The sequence below is a fragment of the Xylocopa sonorina genome, chromosome 2 (genome assembly GCF_050948175.1).
Source record: "Xylocopa sonorina isolate GNS202 chromosome 2, iyXylSono1_principal, whole genome shotgun sequence".
Lineage (NCBI taxonomy): Eukaryota > Metazoa > Arthropoda > Insecta > Hymenoptera > Apidae > Xylocopa > Xylocopa sonorina.
In genome coordinates, this window is record NC_135194.1 from 15,684,483 (window position 1) to 15,701,823 (window position 17,341).

General features: G+C 43.8%; 1 protein-coding gene and 1 non-coding gene across 4 annotated transcripts; both read left to right on the forward strand.

Moving 5' to 3' along the window:
* Positions 1-3,581: 3,581 nt before the first annotated feature.
* Positions 3,582-17,084, forward strand: LOC143432779 (orexin/Hypocretin receptor type 1). 3 transcript variants are annotated; one of them, XM_076909671.1, is made up of 7 exons: positions 3,582-4,339; positions 12,794-12,941; positions 13,259-13,480; positions 13,813-13,972; positions 14,179-14,291; positions 16,277-16,538; positions 16,816-16,954. In XM_076909671.1, exons 1-6 carry the CDS (start codon positions 3,890-3,892, stop codon positions 16,423-16,425), a joined length of 1,242 nt encoding a protein of 413 aa, XP_076765786.1. In that variant the 5' UTR covers positions 3,582-3,889; the 3' UTR covers positions 16,426-16,538; positions 16,816-16,954. The 3 variants fall into 3 exon arrangements, with proteins under 3 accessions (XP_076765786.1, XP_076765787.1, XP_076765785.1); XM_076909672.1 differs by having other exon boundaries at positions 16,277-16,559; positions 16,816-16,948; XM_076909670.1 differs by lacking the exon at positions 16,277-16,538 and having other exon boundaries at positions 3,585-4,339; positions 16,816-17,084.
* LOC143433414 (U11 spliceosomal RNA) lies at positions 5,642-5,782 on the forward strand. Its single transcript, XR_013103123.1, has one exon. It is a non-coding gene; the product is annotated as a U11 spliceosomal RNA (small nuclear RNA).
* Positions 17,085-17,341: the final 257 nt, after the last annotated feature.

Here is a 17,341-nt window from a genome sequence, read left to right on the forward strand (position 1 = left end):
TATACGTACGTATAATCAATAATCACAGTACGAAACGTTAATTTCAAATAAGTATAATTAATTGATACTGCTTCGAAGAAACAGCTTACTAGGCACCTCTGTACTTCTGGTACTCTTTGTAGTCCAATAGAGTCGGCGATGCAAATGAAAAAAAGAGTACCAGCATTTTGAAAAGATTGTAAAGAGAACGGCCGAGGTAGGTTGCAAACCTTTGTTCGTTTTGCTGCTAAACCATCTACCTGCTCGCCATATAGCTTATGCAAAATAATCAGTGAACATTGCGAAGGCCAACGCAAATTTCTTAAATGTACACGTGTATGCATATCTTAAGCCAATGAAGTAAAAAACGTATCGCGGTATACCATCGAGGGGACTATTTTTGTACAACGAATTGTATTGTAGACTCTTTATGAACGGTCGCGAGGAGAGGATAAGATACATCGATAAGGTGAAAAGAAGGCTGACTTTCTAAACGGTTTATCGGCGCGCAGAAATGATAAACGAGCGTTCGAATCAATGAGGGGAAATATGATTAAACTAACGAAATCCTGGCACCCCTGAATTTTCAGGATCAGGCGAGAAAAGAAGCGTTAACGAGCGAGATCAGTGAAAGGAATTCTCCACTGGAATTTAATACTCTCTCCCCGGGTATCTTTTATTTTCAATGGATTTCGAAGGATTTGGACGTCAGGAACGGCTACGTCATCGTGTAAAGAGCAAGCTTAGAATCTTCTATCGATTCGTACATACGTACAAAATGCCGCACAAAGTATCGCGTTTACGTTTGTTTTTCCGCGTGTACCGATCTTCGAGACGAGCCATTTACGATTCAATAAAAATATCCGATCCTGCTTTCGTTGACTTTCATTCGACGAAACTTGTACCTCCGTCGGAAGAAGGGGTTGTATCTTCTCGAGAGCCGCAGGTCCAATTGAAATCGTCGTAAATTCGTGTCCGCTCGTAAAAATGAAACTGGAATTTAATTCTGCTGTGGAGGAGCTGTGAAAAGAGTAGCGAAGTATTGAAATAGTTTAAAACCTTTGCGCAACAACGATCGCGATTTATTTGTTTAACAGAAAAAAAGAAAAAAGTGAAATACAAGCGAACTGGTTATTTAAAACTTAACGATAGGAAACGGCCTCGTCCGCGACATCGAGCTCCACTTTCTTAATTAGTTTTCCTTTCATAACAAGATACACGCTTAGCGACGAACCTTTCGATGGAACGAAAATTCACTCGGGTTCATCAAAAGCTCGGTAGTCAAGAAAGTTTTAAAGGAAACATGCCACGATCGGGACATCAGCTAGTACTGCCGCACCTACGCGTCCGTTAAAACGACGTACATACCTCAGTTTCGCAGAGTCCGTCGTCGCGTACACATCCCTTACCGGGATCCATCGTGGCGCGTCGGTGTGACAAATTTTCTATTGAAATCACACTCGATCTTTCGAATCTCCGTTAGATTTTTACGCGGGACAGTGGCAACTCTCGTTAACGTCGAGATACGTAGTACAGAGTTCCCCGGGACACCTGCAAGACAACGTCTAATTAATCGCTTGAATACGTAGAACATGTTTATTACCGGCGCGATTTGCATTTCTGCCGCTGCACAATAATAAATTCTTATTTTTCGCACGGAGCAACGATAATTCGATAAACGTAGTATCGAGCGTGCGAATGCAACGAAACAGCGGCATGGTTCCGAGCGAAGTTGTGAATAAAGTGACGACTACGGGGACGTCTCGATGCCGATCGACGATCAAGAAAGAGGTGATCGCGTAATTGAAAGAACGGCTAAAAACTAAGTGGCAAATACGCGAAGCAACGATGCGTTAATTACACCAAGAGGGATAACAAACGGTTTGTTGTGAAATGTTTACAGCGACGCTCGTGGCAAACGATGTTTATGCGTTACCTGCGAATCGATCTTTTCAGTTACATCTGAACAACTCGAAGAAAATTACATTAGCATTATTCGTAAGAATAAGAGCAACGGGAAATATTCGCAAACTTGTGCTTGGTTCTCGTAGGCGCGTACAAGGCGAGGCCGAGTAACTTCTCAGAAATTTCCCTTCTTGCGGGAAAGGAAAAAGGAACACGCTAAACTTCCCACCGAAAAGATTGAGTTTTAACATTTCTCCGGCAGAACTGCGGCGGCAGTTGGCGCGAAACTTGACAGATCTACAATATTTCCGTTTCCAGGTGAGCGCGCCGCGTCGTCGTAGCGAATCGGAAATCGAGATCGGCGCCGTTGGACGCCCGTGTTAGAAATACATATTTTACTTCTCCCGCGGGCGCCTAATGTTCGAATTATCGTGTCACGTAGAACGGATCGCACCATTTTCACTTCATAGCCCTTCTGGGGAAAGCGTGAAACCGTGAACCGCATAATGGAAGATACAGAAACGGTGACCTGACAGTTTTTTGATATATAGTACGCTCGTTGTCACTGACAACTCGGACAGGCTAGAAAAACGCGCAAGATTAATAGGATAATCGAGCAGCTTTTTTTTTCTTTTATCAAATGTCATTCGCTGGTGGGGAAGATTGAATGTTGTCGCGGAAACTTTTCTCTTTGGCGAAAATCAAATTTCGTTGGACGTGAACGCCTACTTTTCGACCGATGCAATTAATTAATAAACACCGTGCGATCGAATTAGAACTGCGTGCCGTAAACTTGATGGTAGCGTCGAATATAATGCCACAGTAACTTCTGATCAAGTACAATTAAAATTTCAATTCAATTATAAATCCCGAGCGATGCGCCCTATTTAGTAAGCTTAGCGACGATCAGTTTTCTTAGCGGTTGAACGCGATCCGGGGGTATTGTCTCGTGTTTTATCGCGTGCGATATTCGATCGACGGGATCGATCGTCCCCGCGAAGGAAATGGTAATCCAAGATCCCACGTTCGATGACGCGATTGGGTAACGAAAGTGCTCGAAAATAAACTCGAGCACTTCGTCATTGGCATCTAATATTAACTTTCACGACGAAATTCCTTTTGTCGTACCCCGACAATTTTATTGCTTCGGCTGGTAATCAAATTTGCTCGCGAACTTCTGCTCCCAAGCTTGGTCAGTGGTTACAGTCGAAAAGTAGCGCGACTCGCCAGGTGAAACGGAGCAAAGCGTATCGTAGCGCGTTACTCTCGGTTTTTTCGACCTTCGCAGACGTCCACCAAATTCTTCCCCTGAAAAAGGAAGGAGAGGAGAAAGAAATTTTCGATGATATCGATTCGATAAAAGATTTATCGTCTACCCGTATATACTACTAAAGTACTATACGAAGAAAAGCAGAAAGCTCCGGGCGAACCAACGAACAATCATCCATTTAGGGTGCCATTTACCAGAAAAAGTTTGTTAATCAAGTTGACAACTCCCGCTGCCCAAAACTTGTTCCTTAAAACTCCGAAAACTTGACGCGTCATGTTCCTCTCGTAGATTCGCTAAAAAAAAGTGAAGAAAAATACTTTTAAATGTCACTCAAGGATCGCACCTATTAAATTTCAGTGGTTCGCGAATTTAATCGGATCGCGATTATTAGACGACACCTATCGCGTTATTAGACGACATCGATAGCGAGAAAAAAGAAACAAGCTAGAGAGAATTACCTCTACCATTGATCGAAAATTTTAATGGTAATCGCAGCAAAATAAACGTCACCAGATCTCATTAAAGGAAACACGAGAGGAGGATCGAGTCGAAACGACAACTCGCTGCGTATCGCTCCGTCGTCTTCTTTCTCAAATGTTAAATGTTTCTTGAAAAAGCATCAAACTCGAGAACGCACGAAATGAAAGCAGAAGCCAGCTTCTGAAGAGGAAGCTGTACTTCCCTGGAAGAGTTCCGAGCTTTCACGACACGGATCGTTGATAAAGAAAAAGGAAGATGCATCCCCTCGAGCCACTGATGATCGGTTGGTTGACGACGGTAGTATCCACTTTGGTCGATGCCGCCAACTACTCGAGCGACTATAGTTCAGGGGATTACTATCCCGACATCTCTGGCAACGCTACCAATTGCTCCAACAATTATTGCATCCCGGACGAGGAATATATCGATCTTATGATAAATTATATATTCCCAAAATTTTGGGACTGGGTACTGATCGTCTCGCACAGTATTATTTTCGTGGTTGGTCTAGTCGGAAACGCTTTGGTTTGCATCGCGGTCTACAGGAACCACTCGATGAGAACCGTGACGAATTATTTCATCGTCAATTTAGCCGTAGCTGATTTCCTGGTCCTATTGCTCTGTCTTCCGTTCACCGTACTCTGGGACATCACGGAGACCTGGTTCTTCGGTCTAACTTTGTGCAAAACCGTGCCATATCTTCAGGTAAGACAATCACGCCGGCCCGTTGGCCCTTTTAATTTATACCCGCTTCTCGCGCGACTGTAATTAAAAAGAAAAACGCGAGGTAAGCATCGAAATGTCTCTCTGAACACATTATTTTACCCGTGGTGCACAAGCATTTTGGATTTCTCACGTTCCTTAGATACCGTTGTCTGTTGCCGTCCGATTTCGAGTCGTACACCGATTAAACTACCCTTGGGTATTTATTTTGCGAGTCTGCAAGCGTCGCAGCGATGCTTCCGCTTCGAATTCGTACCAATGAGGGATTGCTGGTTGCCAGCTATCGAAATGAAGCGCTGCGGTTACCTTAATTGCAGAATCGCGTTTACTCCCAGCGAAATTTAAATCGGGATAAATTCTTGATGTCCACCCATTCGACAATTCGTTCTATCTCATATTCTTCGAGTTTAACCGTTACGTGACTTTCAGAGAACGGCGACCGCTCTGTTTTTGCTCGTTTTGGAGTCAGAATTCATAATATAGTCGATAAAACCTTCTCCAGTGAACCGGACAAACTCTGCACAATAACGTATTCATAAGTCAGCCGCTTTATCCTTAATTTAACAGTCTAGCCAGTTCCATATTCACCTCTCGCGCGTTCTTCATACGTGCTCGTTTATTTAAACAACGTATACCTGAAAACGAAAATTGCAAAGTAAAAACAATGGCAAGTGCTTTGGTCGCGAGCAAAAGATTGAAGCTTCATTTTTAATCATCGAATCATTCCTCTAGGACACTCGTGTTGATTCATCTACCACGTCGAGTCAATTTCGAATAACGACGGCAGCCACACGGACACAGATATCATTATTCAAGTTTTAATTAACTCGGTTACAGTGTCCCTTTCTGTGGCTAATAACGAACGGTATTTATCTGAAAAGCCGATATCGCTCAGAAATTTTCTCGACCCGAGGGCATGATTAGAGACTCGACAGTAGATCAAATTATTAACGTCGTAGCTGAAAAAAATTTGCAATTAATATCTTAACTACCACACGATTAAACTGGATATGCACACGTAGACATTCGACCGTTTCAAAACGCAATTGTACTTGAGAAAAAATCCGTGCGGTTTTTGTCGCTCGTCTAGGCCATGACTCTCGAGCGCAATTTGCATTCTTTTTTCGAATTTTAAAAAAGAAACTTCTTTTCCTCTGCAACTTCGAAGATCGGTGTATCTAGTTCACCGAATGTGCAACAGATGGCTCAATGGTAATAACGATTCTCGCGTTCAATATTGTACCTACAGTGTAACATAAGGCCTACGCAAGCTAAAGGAAGATTAAAAAGGGTGCTCGCTACTTTAATAGCGCGTCAGTACGGTTTGAATGCCGTGCTGGCGGGGTATGGCTAATCAAGACATACCCAGTACGTAATTTTTGTAAACGCGAGGCTGTTGGCTGCCAATTTTGCACCGACGCCTCCATTTACGTAATCGTCAAATAAAAAGTTTATAATCAGTGCATTAAAATTTTTATGAAATCAATCGATATAATACAAATAACCTTTGTTTGTCACGTATGGAAATTAAGAATGAACGAGAATAATTAACGAAGCTTATCGTTGCACACTCGAAACAGATTTAATTGCAGCGTGTAATTAGCAATATGAACGCAAAAACGTTGGCGGTGAAAAATTTTAATTTCAGCTTCTATTTGATGCTGTTACCACAGTTAAAATATGTAGGATTGTTTGGCCAAAAAGCTGTTAGACAGGGGAATTTGCATGCAAAGAGGGCGTCGTCCACGGGCAAAGCTAAAAATTCATTAGCGCTTTAAACGACCGTCTCCCGTTTTATAATGCAATTTTTGGAGAAGAACGAGCAACATTGGGTCACGTTATTCTCCAAGCTTGATCAACGACACTGCGGGACTAGACATCTACGAGCCATATTCTTTTATAGGAGTTACGACCTAAGCCTCCTAAGAAATCGATGCAATCATTCACGAATAATATTCTTCCCGCGTAGCATATCTTCTGGATGAATTTTGCAAAACGGGACACTCGACGTTTTTGTCGCCGATCCATGTATTACGTATTTCGTTGTGATGTAAAGATCAACTGAATTGCAGAAGAGTAACCAGGTTCGTCCACGTATATCCAGAGCGGCAAAACTTCATTTTACGTTTTTCATTTCAGATGATCCTGAAACAGTGGAAAAATATTTTAGAAAATTGTCTGAAATACAATAGTAACATGTGCGTGTTTAAAAACTGATTTGAAACTTTTTAACTTTTGCTTCGTTCAATCTCAATTACGCGTGACCTCGTAAGCACATCGAGGACCGTCGTTTTTAGCCTACTTTAGACGCGACCGTAAATGAAAAAGTGAATCAGTATCATACATCCTCTGATTAAAGGTGATATCATTCTTCGTTCATTAATTTCTCGTTACGCGTTACTCGGATGTACAGAGAAGACATAAACCCGCAAATTTCTGCCTCTGGCATTAGAAGGAGATGCAAAAATCACCTGTAAATCTCTAATTCAAACCCGGATAACGACGAAACTTGGCAGAATCGTAGCGCAGGGTATTTCTGGCAGGGGGTTGGCCACGCAGCGTTTGTCAGTCAAGCGGAACAAACATTGCGAAGGCGGCGGGCACATTTGCGGAACAAATGAACATCGTAATCGGCGTTATTCCGCTCTATAAATCGAAATACGCAGCGAACAATAAATTTTCTTAGCTCGGTATCCAAATTTTCGCTCCTCGAGGCGGGCCAGCGATAAACGACTTACTATAAAATGGAATTTAATAAAATCTACAAGCAAAATAAGGAGGCGAATTTAATACGTTGCTGCGATACGATAAAGAGGTATGCGGGAGTACAAAGAGCGTGTCCCGGTATCGGTGGCTAAGGCAACGTTACGGAAACTTGGTTTATGCTCTATTGTTGGGGTATTGTTTCAGGGTTTCAGCGTTCGCAGCGGGAGAAGAACACGCACGGCGATCTATAGTCGCTCGTAATTATTGCCGGTTTCCCAACGACGTTAACGACGAGTCACACTCCGGTGCTCGTTAAAACGGAGCCTGGAATATGAAAGGTGACCCTTTCGATGCAGAATCTCGACGGTCCATTAATATTGCATTAGCGGTTAAAGACACAGCGGTATCCGCGTCGCGAGTTTTGACGGGGTACGTTCGCGAACGTTCAGACAACTACCAGAGACTGTGTACGTGGTTTGGTTTTCGGTTTGCGGCTGGGAGCACGTGCGATCGCGCAAAACTCGGTATTACGGTAGGGTTACACTTGTACACTCCGAGCACAGTTGCGTGGAAATATCGTTCGGCTCGTTTATCATGTGCAACGTGCATTCTCGCCGGTGTGCAAACTCGCCTTCTGCCGCTTGCGCCTCGTTACCATGTACCTACATGCTTGCACAGCCACGGTACCTCTCAGCCAGCGGCCAAATCGCATTATCTTATAACGTGTTGTCGCACACTGTTCTCGATGCGCGGTACCTTATTTCTGGAAATCTCAACTGGCTCGAGGAGTACGATGAAAATTCCTGGAACTTAAACGCGGGCACAAATTCAAAGTAATTGTTCAGAACCGCGCTTTCCTTGGATAATTTCGTTTTACAAGTCCAGTTTTGCGCGACGGACGACGTTCTTTGGACGGAGTACGCCGCGTGAAAGTCCAGGGAGAACCGAGGTAGCGTAGTTTTTGTGGAAAATTGCCGCGAGAGGTTTGCCTGCGAGGGAAAACGCAAAGAATGAGGCGGGGTGGCTCGAAATGTAGGGACGATAAAAAGAGGGGAAAAAAAAGAACACCTGACGCGCGTGTCTCTGACTGACACACGGACGAACGTACGGTATACGTGAATACTTTTACCGGAAGTACGCAGAGAGCAAAGAGACGGAGCGTAACGTGGCCAGCAATAACGAGAGAACCGCGTCTCCCTTGGGTCGCTACTCTACGAATGCACGTTTATCCTTACGCCTTTTATACGTGACATAATTTCCTTGGCCGTAAGTCAGAGTCGCACGAACTCGATCACTTTGAGGAGGTCGTATCACACGGTCGTTTCAATGAAATTTACAATCCCAGCAGACCGTTTGCGTCGATCTTCTACCTTTTAATCATCCCGCGAGCGTCCAGTGGCTAAGTCGCCATCTGTAACAAGAACAGTATAATTGAATACCTCATCGATCGCGTTGATTACAAAGAAACAAGATAGAGGCTCTTCGTCGTCGAAGTAAATGGCAACAGGACCGTAATACCGGTCGGTATCTGCTGTTCGATCAAGGATTAACGTGCTTCCGATACGAACGGTGCTTCGCGCGTATTTTACCGTTAATTCTTTAATACCCCAACTCTTTATCATGATCTATCGAGGTTGAGACTTTGTCCTTACACTTCTTTTTGCCTGAGAAAAATATATTATCGTTCGGAGAACAGATTACAGAGAACAATGTATCAAGTGGTTTGATTATTTATGCTTTAGATGAAATCGAGACTGTATTAGGCGAGCCTTCAGCGTTACGTTCGCAGTCTTTGATTTAACACAGCGTAGCCATTTACGAGCACATTTCTTGGAGCGAACGAACGAAACACGTAAAATATGTATTGCCACGCCAACCTTGTGAGATATATTCGGTTAGGAGAACGCAAAACTTTCCGGATTGTCCTGTTACCGTTGCCGAGTTACCCGTGAACTCGAATATCCGCTTTGAGATTGATGCGACTACACGGCTCGTGGCGAACGACAATTTCCCGTTGCAACGATTATTTCCCAGTTTGTTAGCTTATCCCTAGCCGCCTTTGAACCTTTGCCAACGAGGTAAGACAAAGAAATTACGACCGCGTCGAAATTGTACTCGCGACACACTTTCTACCGGCGTTCAAAGAAATTTGTGACATACCCTCTGGAGCCTGCCGGAATGTCCGTACATTTCCGGAAGTTGTCGTAATTGTGCACGCGACTACGGTGGCTTACTTCGTGATTTGATTAAAAGCCGACGATCAGCGTCACGCTAGCGCCTGAATACACTCGCGACTGCCCACTGCTTTTAACTTTCCAACCTGTATCTTCATCGAATACAGCGTTCTAGAATCTCCTTTCAGAAGCTATCCAGCTGGAACAAGTCGGGATTAAAGATCGATAGAATCGACCCATCTGTTACGAAGACTCGAGACATTTGCTTCGCGTCGTTCAACGTTAACTGGACGACGACGTAGCAGCGAATTTCCCGCGGGTTTCCACCATTTGATGCAACGTCGTGGGCGGCAATCCCGTCGAACGGCATCGCGAAGTAATCCCGAGAGCCGAACAAAAATATGTTTCAGCGGCAATGACGCGTTATAGATTATTTAGCCCCGAAGAGATAGAGATAAAGTAACACCGCGCCACTAGGGAGTTCGAGAGGGTCTGAAAGGGTAAGAAAGAGCTAATGATACAAAGTTCGCGTGCTATCCGGTCCGTTCGTTGACGGCAAGTCGTTCGAGCTAAGTGATATTTCACCAGGGAGCAACTATTTCTCGTGACCGAATCAGTAGCGTGAATTCTTCAAGAACGCCGACCCTCTGATGATATTTTGAAATTTTTGTGACAGTAGGAATGGCTAATAAAGGTCTCGGTATAAATACAATATAGAATGTGTCGCCGGATCGATTCGTTAAAACAAAGCAAACGAAAGAAATGAGGAGGACGCTCGGGAAAGCGATTTGGTGACTCATCCGTCAATTATCGTCGGCAGACTAGCGCTCGTTAATCGTGGTGGCGCGATCACGCTAGTAAACGAGGCGCAAAAGCTCTACCGGCATTGTCGTCCTATCAGCAACACGTTAGGCACAGTCTAGCGTGACGGATGCAGTTTCGAGTGCTACCGGTAGATAGCTGAGATTTAATTAAAACGTGCTCTACGCCGTTTGGCGTGGCAAACAATCGTGAAATCGTTTCGCATCGAATAGGACAAAAAAACAATAGGTTTTGTCCGAGCCGACGAGCAACTCCATCCGTCGCGTTACGCCTCGGGATCCAAGCGGAATTACTCGATCCGCGCTCCTATCAGTTCTTCGTCGACACCTCGCTACCATTTCCTAAAACTTTCTCTTTACACTTTGTAACTTCTACCGATCGATCGAACAATCGAATCTTATTCGGTTAATTCTACCGTACCATTCGTCTCGTTAACATTTGTGTGCACGGTACACTTTGAATTTCATCGCTGAAACCCTAAATTAAGATTACTCATCTAGTCTATCGGAAAACGCCTGTTTAATTGTATGGGAACCGTATCACGGATACCGTCTGAACCAACGAAAGCTTCTAATAAAAATCGATCTCGCGTTACATGTTGAATATCTACTCATCGAGATCCTTGACCGACTCTAATTATTACGACTGCAGCAGGTAACGATCGACCTTTTACCCCACATAAATATCCGCGGGGATTTCTCGCGTTTTTCCTTCCCTTTTTCCCGTTCGACCTTACGAACAAAATGAAATCTCGTACGATTAATTCGCCTCCTCCGCGATAGAATAATGGGGAATCGCGAATCGAAGGGGAAGCGTGGAATTACCTTGACTCTTTGGTCTACAAGAGCGAGTACAATTTATGAGCTTTGAAAATAGTTGCGATTTCAAGGGCTGATACCGCCCACGAAATGGACCACCCTTTATCGACGTAACGATACGTAAACGAGGAACGTGTATGGACGTACGCAGTTACTCGAGCGACGTAATGTACTTAATATCAATAATGAACGCTAGTTTAATAGATAATGCTTCGAGACGAGACGAGCGACGCGCTTGGGAAAGGGATCAAGAGTTCCCGTAGCTCCTATTCCCGAGAAAGCGAGCAGAAGAAATGATAAATTGTCCTCGTTCAGAGAGCCACGCTACGTTCCGCTAATCCCAGTGTATCAAAGTCGCGCCTCCGACTGGCGACAAAGTTTCCCGAACTACTTCTAACCTTTTTCCGTCCCCGTCGAAATTAAAGTGTCCCCAGGGTCGGAGCGTCGTTAACTTAGAGTAAGCGATTCCCAGCTCTTCGACTAATCTCCTTTCGCGCATTTGACTCGGCGGACGATAAAAAGAGAAACGAAACCGTGGTTTCATTTACATAGGGGTCCTCCGTTAAGAGAACAAGCGGGAAAGTACAGTACCAATGTTAAACCGAGTAACTCCCACACGTGGTTCCCCACCCTACGGCCGATCTTCGCACGAGAAGTTCAGTCGCGTTACGCGCGATCGCTACGGTACGATAAAATTAAATCGTAAATTGCTAGTTGCCGCACAGTGGGTGAATCAAAAGTTACGATCGCATTGCGGCAGTGGTAAAATCCTATTTAAACAGAACGTACACTCAATCGGAACGAAGGCTAACATCTCCCGATACAGGAATGTTTCGAGAACCGATCTAATATGAACCGGTTAACTGGTTGAGCGCGCTATTGACCAGGTCGTCGATCAATCCGAATACGCCCGGGCTGTGCACGCGTTCGCTGCCGTGCGAGGATGTAGAGGAACTCGGTAACAAGCTCTTTGACGACAATTCGGAAATTCAATCGACAGCCAAGCACCGGCAGCTGACCCTTTAAACGCGTTAGCGTACAATATGAAAAGGCGTCACGGCGAGAACGAACCGTGAATTCCATCGCTCCTCGAGTATGGAGTACGGATTAAAAAGCTCCTTGACCGGGAGGCGGTTTATCTTGAACGCAATTTACTTAACGATCTATTCGATCGTAATCGGACACGGCGGCGTCTCGATGAATTTTTCACCAGCCCCTAACGTTAGACGTTTAAATGCGCGGCAGTACAACGCGCGCACGATAACGAAAAGAAATGTAGGTCGAGTCGATTCGCGCGAATCGCTTTATTAATTCCACGAGTTGCCCGGCGAACAAAAAGAAGCGCAACCCCGGAGCCGAATCTACGAGGGCGGTAAATTTTTCCGGAGGACGGGGAAAAAAAATGATAGCTCGGCCGCGAAACGACGGAGTCAACTGTTTTATCAATTTCCCGACGAGCGAAACTCCTAGCAAACCTCTCGGCCGTGTTTTCTAACCGTCCGTTTTATATTCATGACTTGTATCTTTATGTCGGGACGGCTACGAATAAACCACGTTATCGGATAGAAAGTCTAAACGTAAAATAGCTACGTCTATGAGCGATGGAAGCGTACGCAAACGTGCTACTATACTCGCGCTCGTCGCACGGTCGCGTACACGCTTAGGTATCAGCTGATCTCCGATGGAACATGTAAATCATATAGCGAACGGATGTTATGGAAATTTTTCGAATGAATGCAATTAGAATTGCTAATCAAAAGGGGCGTCAGTAGAGTTCTTTGACTTTCGTTTTTAGAGCAACAAGAGCTGTTCGAAGTTTAACCGATTGTTGCGATCGCGCGTAACGATTAAAGCTCCACGATAAATATGAATGCTTGAAGAATAATAGCCTGATTTTTGTTTTATCTTTGTTTCAGACAGTATCCGTGACCGTGAGCATATTGACCCTAACTTTTATATCTATAGATCGCTGGTATGCGATATGCTTCCCCCTGAGGTTCAAGTCTACCACAGGACGGGCTAAAACTATGACCATCGGAATTTGGGCGATAGCTCTCCTATTTGGTATCTAAGCATATATTTCTTACAACTTCATTCTTGTGTGGACACGTTTCCAGACTCCTCTTCCTTGGATTCTTTTACGTTGATTCACGTTTTCTGAAAAAATGTGTGCAAAATATTTTAAAAGAAATATAAACGTGGATACTTGAGTACCCAGCTGCCCACGCAAGGATGAATATCTTGCCTTGCAAAGTTCCTACGCCAACTGAACGTGCAGTTTATCTTCAGAGTTGACTTGTATAGAACAGCCCAAGATTAATGTACTAATTACCAGCGAAATTATCAGGAAAACTATGCATCAATACTGACCATTTGCGCAGATATTCCGGATCTCGTGGTATTGCACGTCGTTCCGCCTACGCACATAAAGGTGGAGACGATTGTATTCACGCAGTGCGATGCATCGTGGAGTCTGAACAGCAAGCTTGCCTTCGCTATTGTCAAGCTAATTTTTCTCTATACTGGACCGTTGATCTTCATGAGCGTAGCGTATTGGCAAATCGTACGTGTCCTCTGGAGAAGCGACATTCCAGGGCATAACTGTAAGCAGACAATCGTTTTTTAGTTCTGTGTATGGTACAAAGAAAGTGTCTACGACTTATATACGTATACATATGTACATGTACATGTATAATAAAAACGCTATTGTAAGATAGCTTCACTGTAGAAGCTTTTCGTTCGCTCCCAACACTTTCTCTTATCGATACCGGCAGTATTCAACGTTTCAAAGCGCGACTATCACGTTTAACGCGACATTTAATCTTTCTTACAACATTTATACCACCAGCAGTGTGTAATGTACATGTGTACATTACACATCGTAAAAAGGAAAAGGTAAGTCTGCGACATGAATAATTGTTCTGGGCATTTGCAGTGTCGTCACGGACATCCCAGATGAGCCAGATTCCGCCGAGCAGCGGCGGGAATCCGGAAGTACAGCTGAGATCTCGACGGAAAGCGGCAAAGATGTTAGTCACAGTGGTCATCACTTTTGCCATTTGCTATTTCCCCGTGCATTTACTCAACGTTTTAAGGTATCCGCTCACTAACTACTCGATGCGATTGCGTGAGTTCAAACAGATCTGCCTGGATAGTCGATGCTACATAACGCGGCAAACGCAAATACTGCAAATACCGTTGTTACGAATAACATCGTGCCTTGTAACAGTTAGGGAAAGAATGACTGTCATTAGTCAAAACGAGTCGATACACGTATGTACCGTGTTGTTTACCGTTTCAGGTACTCCATCGAAATACCGTCGAGCAAGTGGATAAACGCCACCACTTTAATCGTGCACGGGCTATGTTACTTCAACAGCGCTGTTAACCCTTTGATCTACAATTTCATGAGCGGTAAACGATCAGCAATTTTATGATTTTCATCCATCGCACGATAACGATACTTTTTTGCACTTCTTGGATCGGTGGGCACCTCTTTTCTTTCCCCTCTAATATATTTCTCGCTGCTCGACCAACGAATTGTTTTGCATGCTGACGAGTGGTTTTTTGTGGGATTGTACCACGGTGGCGTAACTTTGTTGAACTCGCCGGTAAATCATTGGCAGGCTTAACGCGAACCATTCGACAGGAACAATTTCGAAAATTGTACTGACACGGGCAGCTTGACAGTCCGTTTCTCGTGTAAATGAAATGGGGTGATTCGTTTCAATCTTCAGGATAGATCTAACTCAGAAAGTACATCGTAGAATATATTGCGGTTGAAGATGCTTGAAGGGTGAGAAGAAATATGAGACGGATATTGAGTAATTCGGAAAATTGTCGTTCGACCTTTAAACAGAATTACCTTCGAGTAGTTTGGAACACTGTACAAACTACAGTTCAAGCGATGAATCGCCCTCTATATCCCAAACACGATTCGTAAGTCCAACAATGCCCTCCTTCGAAAGCATCTGCCCGTGGTCGTGATTAAAGGTTCGATTCGTCAAACATTTCTCTCTCTTTCCTCAAATGAGACTCGTAATTATCTGAGTCGATGTTTCTTTGCTTGAACGGTAATGACGGTTATTCCAAACTTTCGGTTGCCACTTTAAAACGGAACAGATCTAAACAAAATAATGGCACCATTTAGTTCTTATACAAATTAACCGTTACACCTTATGATTTCAAATATTTCGATACTCACTATCGATATCGAACGTCCCAGACAACACAACAAATGACGTAACACTTCAAAAAGCACCAACGTACCATGGTGATGCTCCTAGGTTCCGTAACGCCACAGGTGTATCACCAGGACTACACGTATTTAAATGCACCAGAACAGCACGCGGTACTGATACCGCCTGCCAATGCCGTTTATTCATGAATTTTCTCAGCAGTGGTGCAGGGTGATATTTTTCTATCCACATTATATATTTCAATAGTTTTATTGTAATTTATTGTATATTTTAGTAGTTTCATTGCAATTTCTTTTATATTTCTAACTTTCGAGGTAAGAGAGAGAGAGAGAGAGAGATATATGAGAAATCTATAAGAAAGAGTGAGACGGATAATACCGACCTTACTTTAGAACCCCTGGCGCCATCTCTGTGAAAAGTGCTCAAACTGGTCGCACAGCGGTACCGACAGCGAAGTGAACTACTGCTACAGTAGCGCCATCTCTGTGGAAAGTGCTGAAACTACTCGGGAATTAGTTCCAGTTTTCTGTCAAGAGATGGCGCTAGTGTAGCAGTAGTTCACTTCGCTGTCGGTACCGCTGTACGACCAGTTTGAGCACTTTTCACAGAGATGGCGCCAGGGGTTCTAGAGTAAAGTCGGTATCATCTGTCTCACTCTTTCTTATAGATTTCATATATATCTTTCTCTCTCCTACATCTAAAGCGGGAAATATAGAATAAATTAGAATAAAACTATCAACACAACTTTGTCAGAATAAGAGAACCGTGATGTCACTTGCGGCTCGTGACATCATATATTTATATCATTTATATGCCACTGATTAAGAAAAATCTCGAATGAACATATAACAGGCGTGATACACTAGTGGTACTATGGTGGTGCACCGCGTGATGGTGCACACGCTGGTACTCCAGAACGTGGAGGAATGCGAACGTAAATGGGTATGGAAGTGATGTCACGCGGCGCAAATAACATCACTGTGCTCCTACCGTGATAAAGTTGTGTCGTCGGGGCTACTATTCACGTGCGCTTCGAAATTTCAAAGGATCCTTTCGCTATTCGCGAGGGGCGGGGGTGGGGGCGTAAAGAAGAAAGTAAAGAAACGAATACTTCCGTCGGCAACTATTCGTAGAGAGAACGGAAGTAGGAATGATGAGGACGGTCAAAGTAAAGGGAGATATTCAGCGTATGGTTTGCAGGTAAGTTCCGGCAGGAGTTTGGTCGCACGTTCCGAGAATGCACCCCTTCGAATCCTTCGAAAGGTCGGAGGCCAACCCAGCAGCTCAGCTACGCCTACATGGCTAACGAATATCGCTCCGCACCGCAAAGTCGTCGTGAACTATTCTGACGTGCGGAATTGCGTGTCTCTTGGGTGAAAAAAGCCCCTAATACCGTTATGGAAGGACCTCGACCCGTGAACGAACCTCCCCAGGATTGATCTAGTCTCGGATTTTACCCTCCGTAATTTCGATTACGCTTAGGGTGAGCTATATTATATTCCACGATTATCGGCCACGTTAGAGTATGAATTCTTAGAAGCGCCAATGTTGATTATTCTCAACGAAGGATTTGCTAATTGGCACGCCGATTGTAGAGATCGATAACGAAATATTCTATAGCTTACTCTTTACGTTAATGTTACACTCTAAATCAAGGTCGAGGGACGTTAAGAACGATAAGATGAATTAATATTGTTTTTGGAAATTGCTCAACGATTAATGAAGAAATTGTATTGCAGGAAAGTTTCGAAAGGAGTTTAGACGATCGTTTCGTTGCGCGCGAGATAGTGGCTCTCGCATACAGCGCGGATACCTTGCGAGCATGTCGAATCCACGAACAAAATCACGGACCACCACGATACGAACTACGTTAAAGAATAACAATAACGTTCAACGAAGTACGGAAATTATACCACTCAGCGGTACAACGAGCATTCAGCAGAACGAGAAACACGAATGATCATAAGCACGTATGCTTTAGCGATTATGGCTATGAATGTAATCACTAAATAACGTGTACAACAAAAACGCCATGTTCTACTCGATAATATTTAAAAGCGATTATATTTATTTCCTACTTTCGTAAAAATTGGTAGACTTTCAAAAATGGAATCATTTAACGTAACGAAACATCGAGGTAAAGCGTAAAGGTACTTACAATAGGAATTGTCGGAAGTAGGCGTCTGTAAACTTGTGAATCATTCTTCCCAAATAGAATGATTGCACTTGGAACTATTATACTTTATAAGACGACATGTCGGTCGT